This window comes from Balaenoptera acutorostrata, chromosome 14 (assembly GCF_949987535.1).
Source record: "Balaenoptera acutorostrata chromosome 14, mBalAcu1.1, whole genome shotgun sequence".
NCBI lineage: Eukaryota > Metazoa > Chordata > Mammalia > Artiodactyla > Balaenopteridae > Balaenoptera > Balaenoptera acutorostrata.
The window spans coordinates 59,657,348-59,675,913 of NC_080077.1; the positions used below are offsets into that span (position 1 = coordinate 59,657,348).

General features: G+C 39.8%; 1 protein-coding gene across 3 annotated transcripts in view; it reads left to right on the forward strand.

The window, feature by feature from the left end:
* The window catches only part of SIM1 (SIM bHLH transcription factor 1), a 70,195-nt gene that overhangs the window by 32,199 nt on the left and 19,430 nt on the right, over positions 1-18,566 (forward strand). For all 3 annotated transcript variants that reach the window (XM_007169644.3, XM_057528282.1, XM_057528283.1), the window contains one exon: positions 9,052-9,220. In XM_007169644.3, the coding sequence (XP_007169706.1) occupies positions 9,052-9,220 (169 nt within the window). The remainder of the gene's footprint in view (positions 1-9,051; positions 9,221-18,566) is intronic.

Consider the following 18,566-nt stretch of genomic DNA (forward strand, 5'->3'; position numbering starts at 1 on the left):
TGAGAGGGATGGACAGAGAGACTGGGGAGGTGAGACAGAATGCAAAGAGATGGAAAAGAGGGGGCCAGAATAACATGTGTGCATTTTATTTTCTATTTGTGAAAAATTTTTAATGTAATAAAAACTTGGTTGATATTAATATCATTTTTTTCTTTCTTTATATTTGGCTTTTTTTTTCCCTCCAGAAGTGGGCTAAAATTAGGGATTCTTCTGGGAAAGGAGACCAACCATTTTTAATTTACGCCTTTGATGAAAGAGGCAGCACATTTTGCATTTAATTTATTCGAGTCTAAGTTTTAAAGTCCACCTCAAGAAAATAAGAAACAGCACAGCTATAAGATCAATAGGATTTGGAACTTAGACCAGGAAGATTCACAAACATACCTAAAACTTTAGTAGCTAGATATAGAATGAATTCTGAACGTAAAAAATTAAGTTCCTCAGAACAAGAAATGTGGCCCCAAAGTAGGGTTAATGCCATTTAAACAATGACAAAAAAAAAAAAAAAAAAACAATGACAAATATGTCATCTATAACTCATATGAAACTAAATTGTTTTAAGAAACTCCGTGACAAGACTTTCTTTTTTTCAGTTATAAGTAATATTTTAAGTTATAGTCTCCAAAGAAGGAAACATAAAGTCCTATAGTACACTTGAAAGCCTTCAGAGACAGATAATTCTGTAAGGTAGGAAGGGTGGAAAATAGATCAGAAAGTAAGTGAAATGTATAGGCACCAAGAGAGCATAAGGTCATTTGGACATTTAAAAATTATTAAAGGTGTGCATGAGAAGTTGAACCTATGGGAAAAGAAGTTTAGTAGTGCTTTCTGTCTTTTGTAATTTAACATTCACAAAGAAGAAACCCTGGATATATAAGGAAAAGAAATTGGGGAACCATTTCACCGTGAGGTAGGAGTGCCTGAAATTTGCCTCAATTAGTGTTTCTTTTTCAATAAATTTTTTTCTGATTATAAAAGTCATACATGTTTATTATAGAAAAAACTAAGATAATGTGGAATGGTATAAAGAGAACGTAAAGAACGTCATTAATCTATTTTCCAGATCTCCTCTGTTAACATTTTAGTTTTTTGCCTCCCCCTATGGTACATGCATATACATGCCTATACAGTACATGTTGATTTAAAAAGAGAAAAATTTTCACATTATCAATAGTATTTTTCACATTGTTAGAGTAAAAAAAAATGAATGACTGAATAATATTTTATCACATTGGTAGGCCATAATTAAGTAATGCTTCTATTGTTGGTTCTTCCTATTTGTTTACTTATAATTAAATACAAGAAATTATGCTGACAAACACCCTTGTATATAGACTTTTTTTTTTTTTAAACTAAGTGCTAAACTTCTTTTTTTAATAAATTTATTTATTTATTTATTTATTTTTGGCTGTGTTGGGTCTTCGTTTTCTGTGCGAGGGCTTTCTCTAGCTGTGGCAAGCGGGGGCCACTCTTCATCGCGGTGCGCAGGCCTCTCACTATCGCGGCCTCTCTTGTTGCGGAGCACAGGCTCCAGACGCGCAGGCTCAGTAGTTGTGGCTCACGGGCCTAGCCGCTCCGTGGCACGTGGGATCTTCCTGGACCGGGGCACGAACCCGTGTCCCCTGCATTGGCAGGCGGATTCCCAACCACTGCGCCACCAGGGAAGCCCTGTATATAGACTTTTGATACTCATCTCTGATTATTTTCGTAAGATATATTTCTAGAGGTGGAATTACTGGATTTAAGGTATGAACACTCCTAAGACTCTTGATAAACATTGCTAGTTCACTGTCTTACCAGTAGTATATAGAAATATCCATTTATTTCACCTTGCCTTCATTGAGATTTATTGTCATTTAAAAAATCTTTGCCAATTTGAAAGGCAAGAATGACATCTGGTAGCTGCCTTAATTCACACAGGTTAGTAGTAGTGAGGCAAAACTTTTAAAAATTATTTCTTAGCAATTTGTGCACTGCTTACATCCTTTTCATATTTTTCTATTGCAGAGATATTGTATTCATTAGTGATTTTTAGAAGTATTTCTCTGTATGTTTAAAGCACTATTCCTACTCACCCCTTCATTACAACTGTAATGGTTCCAAAGACATGGTTGAGGATGAAATTAATTTAGTATTCTAGTTTGCCTAAATATCACATATGCCATGCCTGAATTATAACTTGATAAAAAATAAGTGCATTTAATTAATATACATACCACTAAAACGGTAGCATATGATTTGTTTCTTTGACTTAAGATCTCACAGAATTTCAGAATGATCATTATTAATTATAATATGGGAATTTAAGAATCCCTCACATAAACTTGCTTACTTAGCAGATATTTCTTTCTTATTTATGTAGAAAAGTTTGCCAGTTTTTTGAATTTTTGGTCATTCGGATTGGAGAAGAATAACAGTTTATTGCCATGAGAATTATTTTGTTAATCACTTGCAAGTGAGCGTCTGTTCTCTGTAAGATATTTGTGCTAGACAGTAAACAGAGACTATTAGAAGAGAAGGAATTTAACATATGCCATTCACTGTGAGACAGATTTACAAGTGCCAAATGAGCGGTGGGACAGTGGTAGAGGAGCTCAGAGGAGGGAGCAGGGAGAGATCACTGTGGCCAATGGAGAGAAGAAAACAAAGTCAGATGCAGTATGGTGACAGGGCTGGATTTAACTATATTTCAACTTGTGTCATGGGTTTGTATGAAGGTGTTACACTATCCCTGTTGTGAGAATGGTTGGTCTTGCCATATCTTACATAATAGTTTTTGACTTACTTTTTGGTGGTTGTTGTTTGTTTACAGCCCTGTCTTTCCTTCTTGAAATCACAAAGTGATAGCAAACCTCATTCACCCTCATGTAATACTTACTCTCACATACGAGAAGGGTAAGTCATCCCTTACCCTTGTGAGGCCATCCACTCCATAGCATGTTGGATGAAACCTACAGAATGGAGGAGAAAGAGGTTTCTAGGCAATGTTTATGGAAGACCCAAGACTTTTGGGGAACTACTAAAATCACCAAATCAAATGGAGAAAACCACAAAGAACAAACACAGATCCACTTATTAGTATGAGACTATTACATTTCCGAGGGTGCCTTAGCCTAATTTCCCAGCAGATTGTCTAAGTCTGTGAGCCCCTCACAGTATGGAATCCTCCTTATCAGCTATCTCTGCTGGGCTCCGTGGGAGCCTGAAAATGAAACAGAAAGTAGGTCTCTCTGCTGCAGAGGTTTACCCAGTGGCCAGGCAGTAACTCTGCCAGGATATAAAGAAGGTCATGCACTTCGTGTAACAGCGACTCTAGAATCCAATTAAAAAGTTTCGCATAAGGCACAGTCATTCCTACTTAATCCGATCACGGTTTAATGCAATCCTTTTCTTATTTCAGTCAGCGCCTTTGGAGCCAAATCAATTGTATGTCTTTGTTTCCACGTTTTCCTCGGTAATTTGATCACCTTCAGCCGTTAAAAAAAAAAAAAAAAAAAAAAGCTCAATTGGGAAATCTGGCAACATCTTTTACGAATTGCCACATAACATGAAGTCAACAAACTACAGAACCGCCAGCTCCAAAATTGACATGACAGAAACAAAAATTCAGTGGAAACAAAAGCAGAAAAGGGTAAGGCAGAGTTGAAGAGGGAAATTCTTGCAAAGAATCTTGACTCAGCATGAGCTCATCAAATACTGTTGATTACTTCTCTGTATACTCATTCCCACTCGCTTGAAGGTCGTACATATGTTGGTGCTGCTGTTGGCATCGTGGATGCCAGTCTCCCAGTCGAGATGATAGACATAATATTGATGCATTTCTCTGAAGCTGACAGTACCTTTCAGCAGCGAAGACACCTTTCATTTGCTTTGCAAGGGCATCACAGTGAGCTTCCCATATGGCAATTTGGCATTTACCTTGTGAGTGGTCGTGGAATATTGCTTAAGGAAAGGCTGAGAAGGCCAATGATGCAAAAATAGCCCCTTTTATTCTATTGGAATTTGAGTAATTCCAAATATGTACATGACTATTATAAAGTTTAGAGTAGACTCAGATGGTTAATTCTGCAAACTGAATGATTTCTGACTGTCCATAATGGAATAAGAGGATTACTTTGGTCTGTGTAAATATGGGTGAGATTGACAAGCTGCAAGTCCTAGTGATTGCAAATTACCCATTTCACATTGCTTTCAGAGCCTAGGTACCTGAGGATGTCTATGGCGCTGGTACAAGTCATTAAAAAGAGAACAAAAAAAAAAGTAAATTGAAAAATACGCCAAGTGGCATATGTCACAGTTCCTCTTTCAATATGCCAATCATATCTGGGAGAACAGCATGAGCTGCCCTTGAGAGGGTTACCTATGGGGTCCTTAACATGGTCTATGAGGCACTTCTCAAGAAAGCTTGAGCAGGGCTGAGTCCTTCCTTTATTAAAGTCAGCTAAGTCAAGCTCCTCACCATACTCATTTCAGAGTCTAAGTTCTGTGCACCCACGTATTTTATTTTGTCCCACTCCACAGGGGAGCACTGAACGGCTTCACTAGGCATACACCTAACTCTGAGGATGTGTGTGTATACCAGAATACACCTCACTAGGGGAAGGGGGAGTGGTAGAGCCAGACTCTTCTTTGTGTCTGAGTTTGGAGGAGGGAAATGGAACTCAGTAATGTGATTCCCATCAGCATCTAGACCTTTAATCTATACAAATGAAATACTCTATTTAATAGAATTCTAAAAGTAAAACAAATGCTTTGTTCTCAGTGAATCTGCCATGCAGAGTTGCTCTTGGCAGTACATCAACCGTACTTGAAATGTCTTTAAGTGGGTATTTTTTTATTGTGCTTTTCATCCTAACACATCTTTTGAGCTGTTAGAGTCTCGAACAGAGAAACAGGAAGGCCGAGCTCCTCTCCGAATGCCAGGTCTGTCTTGCTCTATGGTCTTCATTTGCTGACTTAGCAATAAAGAACTTAATGAACTTAATAAATACGTTGGCCACACTACAATAGAGTTTAGAAGCTAAAAAGGAACAGAGCAAACAAAAATGAGTTTGGGATAGAAAGGAAAGAAATACAGCATAGGGAAGTGTTTGTAATGAAATGTATTACAGTTGCTACCAAAGTGAAACTATCGCTTTGGGGAAATCAGGTGCCAAAAAGTGCCATCGAGGGTGGAAGTGAAGAAATAATACTATTTATTGAGCATTTACTATGTTCTAGGTACTGTGTTATAAGCTTTCCACATAATATTTCATCTGAACCTCAGCACACCCCTATGAATTTTAAAGAGGAAATTAAAGTCTAGACAGGTTGTCACACAGTAAGAGGCTCAAACTGTGATCTACCTGACTTCATGATCTTCTGCTTAATTTTGGCAGATGCGTTTTTGTATTTTTTGGTGCACCAGAACATTAATATTTTAACTGGTGTATCCAAAGTATAACTCCTTTTTGTATTTATTAGCTTTTTCATGTGTATATGTAGAACTTAAAAGCATTTACTGGCTTTCAAATTTTATTTAAGCCTATTTAATTTGGAGTATTTTCTTCATTGGAAACTATGCAAAAATTTTGGAGAGACTTTTTCAGTAGTTGAGATGCATACTCTGGGGTCTGATAGTGTGCAAGAGAAAAGTGAATCCTTGTTTACTCTCTGCTTGTAGCCATGAAGTCTCTGTGCTGAAATGTTGCATTAAGAATGAGTTGACAAAAATGATTTGGCCAGTTTTCAGGGGTGCACGATTTTTGCTGTCAGTCGTAGGGACTGAATGGATACTCTGCTGCCCAGCAGACAGAAGTACATTTGACACAGAAGATGGTCAAGGATGGGGGCTCTACCTCCTGTCAGAGCCTAGCTTGCTCACTGGCACATGCATGTGACCTCAGGGCCAGGTGGGTCTGGGGACTCACAGCCCACAGGGATCTTTTTCCACAGAGAAAGGCTGTTGGGTTCCAAGTTATTAGTAGTCATTGAAGAAAACAGTCCTATTTTAGTTGCATCCTTACCTTCTTCCTCTTCCATCTGTGTGAACTATTGTGCAAAATGCCATTGGAATAGACAGAGTAGGTCTTGACTCTAATCTTCTAGGAACTTAGAATCCACTGGGAAAGATAGGACATAATCTCTTGAAAAATAAGATTAGAGGAGGAAAGAGATAAGCTTCTGGTTCCTTCCCCACTTCCCTCAGGAACTGGCCCTGGTGCCTCGGTCATGAGGGTAGTGACTTAGTCCTTTTGTTCATTGCTGTGTCACCACGGCCACCACAAAGACACTTAGTAAACACATACTGAAGGAATGGATGGGCTTAGCAGCTGGGAAGGGCTTCCTAGAGGCGAATGGGATCTAAGATAGTTCTCTATAAGAGGGGTTTTATAAGTATGTGTTGGAGCAGAGAGAAAATCAGGAAAGTAAAAGGTCAGTTTGGGGAGAACTATTTTGGATGAAGTGAGGGGCTAATGAAGGAAAATTCTGAGATATTGACAGAAAAATAGGTGGGCACCACATTTTGGCGGGCATTGAGGTTCTGACCAGGGAATGCTCAGAGTCTGTGCCGTGTGTTGTCCTTGGGAGTCGATTAGAGCTTAGAGTGTATAGCAAACCAGTGATGTGATCAGACTCCCCAAGCCCAGGAGACAAATCCCATGCCCACCTTCTAAATTTTTTTTTTTTTTGGCCGAGTGGCACGTGGTATCTTAGTTCCCCGACCACGGATCAAACCCATGCCCCCTGCCATAGAGCACAGAGTCTTAACCACTGGACCGCCAGGGAAGTCCCTACTTTCTAAATTTTTGTTACTCACATAGGAGAATTTTTTTTTTTTACTTTCACTGAGTAGATGGACTGTTTGATAAGAAGCCATTGCAATTTGATGACATCTATCACTACACTCCAGTTAGTTGCAGTGATATTATTGGACCTGTTTTAACTGGTTTCTATTCCTGGTCACTTGAGGAGGAACTCCTTGCCTGAATTATACTTTTGCTTTTGCCGGATCTCTCTGTAGAAGAATAGGTAGGGAAAAGGAAAAGAAGGTTAATGAATATTCGCTGAACCATGGACACCTGCCAGTCACTTTTACATATATAATTTTATCAATTTGTTACACTGAATATAGCTATCTTAATCTGAAGAGCATTGAAAATGCACGGAAAATGTTTAAAAAGGTGAACCCATTAGAGAAAGGAAAAATAAGATAAGAAAAAAATAAAGGAAGCCGTGGAGTTTGTTGCACAAAATGCCTGACCTGAGGACTCGTATACTGGCTAGAGGTGGTGACACGTCAGACTTGGGCTCAGGGCTTTTTGACTTCGTTGCAAAGAGGGAAACATGATGAATGATATGATCCACAGCGCTTGTGAGATAAAAAGAAATCAGTTACTCAGGAGCAGCTCAGCTAGTTCTGGAACCTGAGAGAAAACGCTCCCACGAGTCCTCATAAAGAAGACTCTGAAACATTTTAGTCTGGCTGCCAGTGGGAAGGGGTGAGGAGTGAGCTGAGACTCCCCGCTGCCTGGGAGCAGGCTGAGGTGGGAGCTGGGGGCAGGGATCTGTAGTCCCTCAATTCCTCAGCAATACCTTTGTAACGAACTTTCTGAGATGCACTCTTTATCCCGGTCATATCACAGTCTGCAGTTATTATGTTTATTTGTTTATTATTTCTTCTCCCCAATAGATTGTAATCTGCACAAGGGCAGGGACTCTAAATGCCTTATCTATCCTTGCATCTCCATATAGCACAAAGTCTGGTATATATTAGGAGCCTAATAAATATTTACTGAATGAAGGAGTAAGAAGAACTGGTGGGAAAGTGTACCCTAAGGTAACTGAATTAGTTAGGCTGTTGAAAGGGATTTTTTTTTTTTTTTTTTAATTTATAGCTGTGTTGGGTCTTCGTTTCTGTGTGAGGGCTTTCTCTAGTTGTGGCAAGCGGGGGCCCCTCTTCATCGCGGTGCGTGGGCCTCTCACTATCGCAGCCCCTCTTGTTGCGGAGCACAGGCTCCAGACGCGCAGGCTCAGTAATTGTGGCTCACGGGCCTATTTGCTCCGCGGCATGCGGGATCTTCCCAGACCAGGGCTCGAACCCATGTCCCCTGCATTGGCAGGCAGATTCTCAACCACTGCGCCACCAGGGAAGCCCTGAAAGGGATTTTTTAAAAAAATATAATTTAATTAATTAATTTGTTTATTTATTTTTGGCTGCTTTGGGTCTTCATTGCTGCACGCAGGCTTTCTCTAGTTGCAGCGAGCGGGGGCTACTCTTCATTGTGGTGCACAGGCTTCTTATTGTGGTGGCTTTTCTTGTTGCGGAGCACGGGCTCTAGGCGAGTGCGGGCTTCAGTAGTTGTGGCACGTGGGCTCGGTAGTTGTGGTTTGCGGGCTCTAGAGCACAGGCTCAGTAGTTGTGGCGCACAGGCTTAGTTGCTCTGTGGCATATGGGATCTTCCTGGACCAGGGCTTGAACCCGTGTCCCCTGCATTGGCAGGCGGATTCTTAACCACTGCACCACCAGGGAAGTCCCAAAAGGGATTTTTAACTAATAAGCTAGATACACTAGTTTGCTAGCCATATGAATATCTGGAATGTTTACCCAGAATGATTGATCTAGGAGCAGCTGATAGAAGACATTCTTCTTGCCAGTGATCAGATAGCATCAGATGGTCAGTTGTCTATGGCGCTCACCCCACACAGAAAATTTTTAGAGTAGATTTTATAATCCATATCTTACCAGTGAGGACACAAAAGCTCAGAGAATTTGAATTATAGATTTATTTTCTACTTATATAAAAATAATGAAAAATGTATTTTTTAATCAAGACATCTTCATGAGCATATCATATAATTTAGCTGTGGTACCTGGGGCAGCTACATTCACAGGCATCAGTTAAATGTTAGGCACTTCTAAAATAATCAAGGTGTTTGTGGAAACCAGTTACATGGCTAACTTTTTCTTGCTTCCTTTTTGAATATGGATGGCTGTCATTTCTGATAAGAGAACATGTGTATCCATTTCCTGTGGTGGCTGATTAAGGGCTGTGTCTTCCCACCCTGCAGAGACACGGAATACAAAGGGCTGCAGCTCTCCCTGGATCAGATCTCAGCCTCCAAACCAGCCTTCTCCTATGCAGGCAGCTCCACTCCTGCCATGACTGACAGCAGAAAGGGGGCCAAGTCCAGGCTTTCCAGCTCAAAGTCTAAGTCCAGGACTTCCCCATACCCTCAGGTAGGTGCACGGCCATTTGGCAACTTCCTGTTTTTGTGACTTGGTTTGGTCTCACAGTAGAGGAAGTATTAAAGCTGTTTGGAATTAATTATCTGGCTTTAGTACATTTAAAACTTCTATAAATCTGGAAAGCTTTCTAAAAATATCTTCTTCCTTTAAAATAACTGTGCTAGTAAAAATTTGAAGTGATCTTGTGGTTTACTGCTTTTATATGAAGGTTGTGAGAGGCTTAGTGGCAGTCAGAACCATAACTTTATTTCAAGGAGATTGATCCTAAATTTTTTCCTCTACACTGATTAACCAGAAAGAAGTAGCCAGCATAGAAAAATATGGAAAACAAGAGCCTGATGTAGAAACATTGAATCTTAGGACAGGAACTGAAGTCAAAGGATAAATTAAGAGGTGGAGGCAAAAGATCAAGGATACATTTCACCATGAGATTTGAGCACAGATGGACTATTTATGGGGAGGAATGAAACAAATAGGGTCTTCCAGATGGCAGGAGTGGTAGAAAAAGCAACCCTCTTCTCATCTTTGCAAGGTGGTGAGCTGATGAGACCCAGAGGAGGTATTCCAGAAACACTGCAAGGTACAAAGATGAGTCCTGATGCTCAGAAGGAAAAAAAGAATGTCTTTCTTCATTAGCCACTGAGATATAGAAACTTGTCTGTGTCGAGGTGTAGGGACAACTCTCTCCTGGCCTGAAGGAAGTGGGACAGAACTGAGGATTTCCCACTCTCCATACCCCGTGACCACCTCCACCCTTAAGGGTGCCACATCCAAATTCCTGCAGTTCATTAGAGTAACTCAGGAGATGATTCCTGGGCTAGTATTAAACCAAACTGAATTCGGAGGCATTTCATCAAGGTGGTCTTTATCATTTATGTTTCTAAATATATTTTTTAAAGTAAAAATGGCAAACCAGTGGGTCCAGAAACTATTTTTTCTTACTTATTAGAGCTATATTATTCGGTTGACTTCTACAAGTGGGTACTGCTTGAGGAAACGTCATTCATTGAACTAACGGTCACTAAGAAGCTACTATTTGCTAGATTATTTTAGCAGCTTGGTGTGCGAAGGTGAGAAGATCATGGGCCCCAAGGGACTGATGTCCGGTGCCACAGAGACCAGATTTCTTTACCCTGACAAAAGGGAGGGGAGTAGATGTGTGATGCCTGGACATTTTTCAGTGTACACCTTCTGTTATGAGGACTGAGCACGTTACTTATAAAGTGCATTTTAGTTCAAGTCACTGTGGAGGAGGAGTTGCTTCTCTTTATTGAGTCTCTGAGCAGCTTTTCTTATTACTATCTTGTACCTTGGGAAAAGAGTTTTACTGTGTCTTTTTATTACTTGGAAGGATGAATTACTCCTTTGGGTAATTCTATCCTTATATGGGTAGGAGTGCTGGACACTTAGATGAAAGGAGAATTTAAATTAGGAAATACTAAGTTAAGAAGGAGTTTGTCCATTGTTATATAGAAATTAAGCCACAAAAACAAAATCTCCCCACTGGACTTCCAAAACCTCATTGCCTATGTTTTCTTTCATGCTCAGCTCTTAAGTCTAAAATTTCTTTAGTTTACTCTAATCGTAGACTACCTACACATTTTAAAAAAAATGTTTTAACTGCCACTAGACTGCTCCTTGGGTTTATGTGGGGAGGAGTTAATTTGAAAGTTGTACATGTTTCATAGTTTTAAAAAAAAGCAATACAGAAGAGTGGAAAGTAGAAAATCACCCACTGTTTCCTCCTTTTCCCTCTCCAAAATGGTGGTTTCTTCTAGAAATATTCTATGACGTATCTATAAAAATCAGTCACATGCGCACACATATATCAACATAGGGTTTCTCTTGACTTTTTTGTGTTCATTTTTGTGATTAATACTTATATAAATGTAATCCTTAGAATTTTGGCCCTATGTCTCATTTGAAATCTCAGTCATGAATTAAGTTCACTTAACATTTATGTGCCTAGTAAAGGTTATTCTTTAATTATGTTTGCTTTAGATAATCATGGTGCTAGGTCAATCATTGACTGAGTTTCTAGTACATGGGCTACTAATATGTAGAAATCAGAAATGGAACACAGTCTTTGCTTTCAAGGAGCCACTTATGTAGACAGAAAAAGGAACAGTCTTTGCAGTGAATTGTCATGGGGTGAGCAGAGGGTCCTCTGGGGACACAGTGGAAAAGCGTGACATCCAGGGCAAACTCATCTGTTTCTGCTGGAAGAAAACAACTCAGTACCATCTTGGATTCTAAATCCTCAGAAATTTTAAAGAAAAAAAATAATTTAGCTTCTCGAAAGTCTTACTTGGTCCAAATTGCCCTTATATTATTAAGGAGTACTTATTCTTCAGTTTTCTTGCATCATTGCTCTTATGTGTCTTAGACTCAGTAAATGCTAGCTGAGTGCCTACATCAGAAAGATGCTACACTGGCCATTGTGATGAATGAGGGTAGAGGGTAGGTGTTGGGTAGAAGGTGATAGAATATAAAGAAGTGGTATAAGAAATGCCCTTAAGTGTTGCAGTACAGTTGGAATGATAAGTTATATACTAGGATAAGGAGTGTATAGAAGATGATGTATACAAAAGGCTTTAGCAGTGGTGTCAGCCTGGATGACCGGGGAGGGTGTTGACCTGGGTTTGAGGGTAGAATTCAGGTGTATGCACATAAGGGAAAGGAGAGGACACTTCAGAAAGACCAAGATTCTGAAGAAATGCAGGAACACGCTGTTAGTGTTGACTGGGCCTGCGGGTGAAGTGGGGTAGGGTAGGTCCCTATGGATAAGGCCAAGGGGTTATATGTTTGGAAGCATTCGTTGATTAGTGCCAATATCTACTAGGCCAAGGAGTTTAGATTTTGCTGTGTGGAAAACCAGTAAAGGTTTTGAACAGGAAATGAGAGCATTAAGGTGGCGGAAGCAAGGCAGACTACTCGGGATACTCATTTTAGTAGTCTTGATGTGAGTCTAGGAAGGTCTGAGCTGAAGTTCTCAGCTGAAGTAAAAAGCATTGTAAAGGAAGGATGAATAAAATTATTTTTATCCTTGGTTGCTTCTTCTTCTCATCGTAGATGTATTTTGATCGTTATAGATTTATTTTGAAATTATATTTTAAAGCTTACATTTTTTAGTTAATGACACACTTACACTGAATTTCCCTTTATATTTTAACAGACCCATAATAAATACATTTCTATTCACTGAATGGTCAAGCTTTGCATGGTATTTAATTTTAAATGCTTTTGCCTCTTCTCAAAAATAAAAGAGAAAATCTTTTATTTTTTGTTATTTCCATGTTTACATGTTTTTAGCATGCAAATTCTCCTCAGATTTTTCAAGAGGCCATTTCCAGAGCAAAATTGAGCTCGTAGGGTAACATTTTGTGCCTTTTATTAGTTATGAAATGGTGATTTAATGATTCTATCAATATTACTTATTAGGCTCTTTGCTCTATTATGTATTAGGCATATCTAGAAATTTCTAACAGACGTTCGAAGCATGGCAAACAGCAACATTGCTTTTTGGAATTATCTAGGCACCCTTATTTGAAGACGTGAGACATATACAAATTGTAATGCACTGCCACCACCAAGTTTGTCTGCAGTAGTAGATGAACTTTCAGGTTCCCTCCTGGTATGAGATGCCCTTGGGAATAACTTGATTATATTATAGTCACTTAATGAAAGACTGAATCACCTTTGTACCTCTATGTATAACTCGGGACAAGAGAGGTCAAAATAGAATTTTTTTGAATGGTTTTGGAAAAATTGTTGTAAGAAATATTATAGATAACTTCCAAAGATTCTGCAGCTAGCTACTGTGCTGCTGTAGATCTATCTTACCACTATGACAGTTGTATTTTATTGTTATTCGGTTTATATTCATGAAAATAGCAACTTATTTTTTCACAGTTCTGTTGAATTAGAAATATTGAGCTTATAGAATTTATTTTTCAGATCTTATCTCTAGCAATTGTTAGCAGCAATTGCTAGAGTCTTTTTCACCTGTTTTTATGGAACTAGTCATGGCTACTCTAATACAGTTGGAAGTTATCTTGCCATAGTTTAGCCATGTCAATCATGAATAAATTGCCTCCTGATTCCCGTTTCCTTTTAAACTTCTCCTCTTGGCATGTTTATAGTTGTTACGTTTATTAGAGACAGTGCGTGCCCTCTGGTTTTATTGCATCATTCTGCCCTCCTCTTGCTTTTTCCCTAGTCAGTAATAAGCAATACACTATATAATTCTGTAATAACAGTGCATGCATAAAACCGTGTATGCTTCTGAAATCTGAAAATATTTAATCTCTTGTTACAGATACACTGTAACACTTGCAGGTTTAACTTCACATCTGTTACCTTAAATAATCCCACAGAACCCTCTTAATTTTCACTGCCAGCAATCTGGTTTCCTTTTGGTGAAGGTAGAAACTCTCTCCCTGCAAAGGGTCTTTCTGGCCTCAAAAAAATACATCAGTGACTGCTATGCTGACTTTTTAGGCTACAGAGAAAAGAAGGACCAAGAATTTCTTAAGTGTAGTTTTCCCTTACACATAGTAATTTTATCTCTACCAGGATAGATGTCCCTTCATTTCATGATTTTTATATGTTACATGAAAACATGTAATCCTTGACCATTAACAACGACAAAAACTTTAATGCATCATGCAAAAAAAAAAAAAAAGAGGTTATCTTCTCTGAAATTCTTACACTACAGGCTTGTTTATACTTTCTGGCCATGTCTAAACTTCAGATATCTTCTCTTCTATAGAAATATCAGGAGATTATTAAAGTGGACCCTTATGGTCTTTTTAGATTGTCTTCATAAATAAACCTCTAAGTATTATTTTAGAAAGCACTTCACTCAGTAAGGTGAGACCTCTGTGTTACAGATTTGTACTTTGATTTTTACGAACTCTTGCATTTAGTTAAATATTTATTATGTGCACTAAAATGCTAAAGGTGGGCCCTTAAGGAACCATTTCCATGGTCTCACTGGGGAGGCAACACCAACATTTTAGACAGGAATTGTAAGATGTGGTTGGTCTTGGGACCTCCAGGCCCCTGCGTCTGCCTTTTCATTCCCTTGGGACATGGTTGGGGGAGGGGCAGACTCCCCATTAATCAGCCACCTTATACCCCCAAATTTACCTTCCACTACCCTGCTTCTCTCTCTTCACTCAGCCACATGGGTTTCAGGAGGAACCTGGGGCCTTGTTTGAAATAGACCAGTGAAGTCTGCTAAAAAGCACACACAAATTTGCTGAGGGGATGTGCAAGGTAAAGGAATGGTCTGATTAAGGGAGTCTGCAGAGAAAGGTGACATTTTAGGAGGTGTGATGGATAGAAAGGGTGATGAGATGGAAGGAAATAACAATGGGGCCGGGCAAAAGTGATTGTTTCTAGGACAGCCTACCTGCCATTACAGGGAACTTCTTTGTCCTTCACCTTGCTTGGGAGCACGATAGTATAAATATTGGTAAAGGTAAGGTAACTATTTATGGTAGATAACTAGGTATATAGGATTTGAAATAGGACCAAAAGATGATATACTTTCTTGCTAAATAGTTTACTCAAGGAGGCAGATATCGCAAACAACAGTTTCATTGGTGTTTACTAAAACATACAATATATAATGATACGTGTTGTGTAAAATGCATTCCCAATAGTGAGAATCCAATGATGACAAATCTCACACAAATTTAAATGAACAGATGGCTGTATTTAGTCATATTAGATTTATATGTTAGGCAGCAGGACTTCATTGAATAAGAAAAGACCAATGAGAAGAAAAAAATGAAAAAAAGTGGCATGAATGAGACTTTGCAAAAATTAGAAGATGAAAGGAAGAAAATTTGGAGGCAGTAAATGGAGACTTTAAGATCCTTGAGGACAGGAGATGTTGCCCTTGATAACAAGATTGCCTTGGGCACCCAAAAGCCCTTAGGACATATTGAGTGAGTGGGTAAATGAACTGAGGGATGAGCCCACCAAGGTGAAGTTGATAAGATAGGTGGATAAAGAAACAGAGGAGAGATGAGATGACCTGGGTATACAGCCCTTTCCCCAGAGGCTTACAGATTTAGTGGGGGAGATAAAAATGTAAACGGATAATTTAAACACAGCGTAGTACGTATGTGATAAAGGTGTGTGATGGCAGTGGTGTAGCTATGGTGGTGTGTGTTGGGGGCTCACCAGTCCTTCCAGCAGTGAACTGGAGGAGGGAGTTGGGGGGCTGATAGTGAGAGAACCAATAGCCTCTAAGCTTAGAGACCTTCATGCCATGGGAAGTTTCCAGCAGGTTCAAATTTATTCCTATTTGCAAGGTTTGCAGTGAGCTGCAGGTTGACAGTTAATAAAGCCCTGAACCCCTTGGGTGCCCCCTCAAGGACCAGACTCATGCTTCATCTCTAGCTGTGCTTTCCCCACCTCACCCATTTACCTTTCTTCTCCCATTGCCTGTGTCCCAGGAGCTCCCTCACTCTGGAGGAGTGCAGCACATCTTAATTTTCTCTCCACTTTGGGAAATTTTCCTCTCCAGTCTTCCCTGCTTCTCAGATTGACCATAAAAGACCACTGATCAGTGTTTGGAGACTTGCCACAGTCCTAGCTGTCACTCAAGGTCACCTATAGTTGGATCCTAAATTACCTGCACCCTCTGATCTGGCCAGACTTCTCTGCTCACTATTTGCTGAACACCTTTTCCTTTCCTGCTTCCATGCTTGTGCTTATGCATTTATTTCTGCTTGCATGGCCTCTATTTTTTCAAAATTCTGACTATCTTCTAAGGCCTGGATTGAATGCTGCCTCTTTCATGAAATATAACTGAGTTGTATTTCTCCTTTGTGCCTCCATTTATAATAATCTATCTTCTACTGCCTTCTAGATATGTCAGATCTCCTCTCTTGGACTATAATATCTTTGAAAGTAGTTAACCATGTCTACTTCATACCCACCCCCAACCTTGCCCCAGCATCTAGTACGGTGTCCTCCACATATTCACTCGCTAAATATTAATGAAATGAATGAATGGATAAGTAAATACATTAAAAAATTATGCAGATACTTAGCTGGTTGCCTATAGAGACATAAAAACCCCAAGTAGGGAAAATATTCTGCTACTATGGAATTTATAACCTATGTAAAGAGGCAAAAGATACACATGAAAAACAACCTAAGGATGGTTTCACAAATGCAAAATCTTGCAGTACAAATCAAACACCTACCAGCTGAGGGGGAATTACATGTGGTAGAATCTAGAGGCTCTTTCAAGAGTAAAACTTTGAATGAGCACTCTTTGGCTCACATTCTAGGGAAGAGAACCGTCCACATCCTGTCCTGAAGTGGGCTTTCTAGTCTCCATGTCTCCACTGTGATCTCCATTGCAACAATGGAGAGAGGTGACAACTGATATTAGCTCTATGTGTGTATGTGTGTGTTTTGGTTACAAAATAATTGCCCTGACGTGAGTGTCTGTACAGGAAATGCCATTTGGCTCTGTCTTCCATCTCAGGAACCTGTCTTTGTTTATGGGCTCAGCCCTAGTTCCAGGGCCCACTTCCATGATCAGTAGACACTTTCTAGATCACTCTCTTATTCTTTTAATAATGTATGTGCATTTTCAGTGCTACACCTTTATATCTAGGAGGGATAGATTTCTTCCATAAGAAAGGGAAAAGTCTTACATTTTTGGTTTCTTTGTTTAGTTGGTTTGGTTTTTGACCTTTGAACACAAAAGACCTTGTGGGGGTCATGTTCCTTCATGGTGTGTCTTGACCCTTAGCTCCTCCTCTACCCAATCCCCACTGTCTTTGTCCCGTTCCAGGCTCTTCCGAACAGGACATCACATTTAGACTACTTCATCCCTCCTTATTGTCCTTTCAGTCTCTGAGCATTCCTGACAGAGTAAGCTTCCTGAAATATCATTTCCATCGTGTACCCCCCACCTCCCACCCCAAGCCCTACTTAAAAACCTACAGAGGCTCAGTGTTGGTTATAGTATGAAGTCTGATCTCCACAATCGGCCCAGGCTACGTCTTTGCCTCTTCCAGCCACCTCTAGCCCCACCACATCAATTCTCCATTCTAGCTGTGTACTCGCCCTAAGGACACCTTTCCTGTTGAGCTTCTTAAATCCTACCCACCCACCAAAGCACAGCTGCAGCCCACCTCTCATCCCCCCCAGATCCCTGGCTATAAGGCGTAATTCATGTTAAACACATCTCCGTTTCATAATGTAGGATGGTTTGGATCTAGGGGAGAGTTAGTGTCCAAAACGACATTGAGCAATGGGCGAAGCAGCTGTGCTAAATCAAATGGAACGCCTCTGCTTCTGGCTTAATGGCAATGAAGGCTGGAATTTGTGATTCTGCTCCGCAGCTGAACAGAGGAGAAGGGGGGAATGGCTGAATCCACCATCAAAATGTGCCTGGGGAAATTTATTTTAACAAAACCTATAAAATCAAATTTTATTAAAACTGAATAGTGAAATTAAAGAGAGCAATGCCATATTTGACAGTGCTTGGTGGGATCTGACCCACTTATAATGGGAACTTTGTAGAGTTAAGGAAGTTGGATTTGGATATCTTTGTCTAAGAAATTGAGATTTCTTTAATTCTTCCATCTTTCACAGATTTTTAGGAAACTTCTTTAAGCATATTGTAGCGCACTGAATTTCAGTGTTTTCCTGGAAGGTCAAAGTCTGGATGTATATTATTTAATAGATAGTTTATGCTCTTTTAGTTTTCCTTATTATTTTACTGTGCTTGGCTTAGAAGATGAGAAGGTAGATCCATCCTTCCATTTACAGACACCAGTTTGAAATTGATTAACTCGGTAGAGGGCCTTTGAGCTTCAATTTCTTTTTACAAAATTACAAATCTGATAGATCTCCTCTTTCAGTACGCAGAAGGCCGGTGATACGCATGCCAATCTGTTGGCCCAGTTCTAGGACACTGCCAAGAGCAGCTTGGGCAGCCATCCTTTGTCCAAACTCAGAATAAACCAATGGAAGGTCAGATAAAGCAGCAGTAAGGGGTTGGAGCAGGTGGCACCACCTGCATCCATCTAATTCAAGCCCATCTAATCTGCCACTTATATGTGAAAAATCAGAGAGTGAGTCAGAGTATCAGTGAAAAGATGGATGTGGTTCTGGCTTATGCTCAAAGCCCATCATGGAAGATTACCATTAAAACTAGTGCTACTGGTCCTGGAAACCCAGGATTTATCCAATGGGCTAGAGCCATTTCTGTATTACCTATGCAAGTTGGGATATTCTTGATCATTTACAGCTGTGTGTGCCAGGACAAAAAAGGGCCTAATTAAATGTTTATTACCTG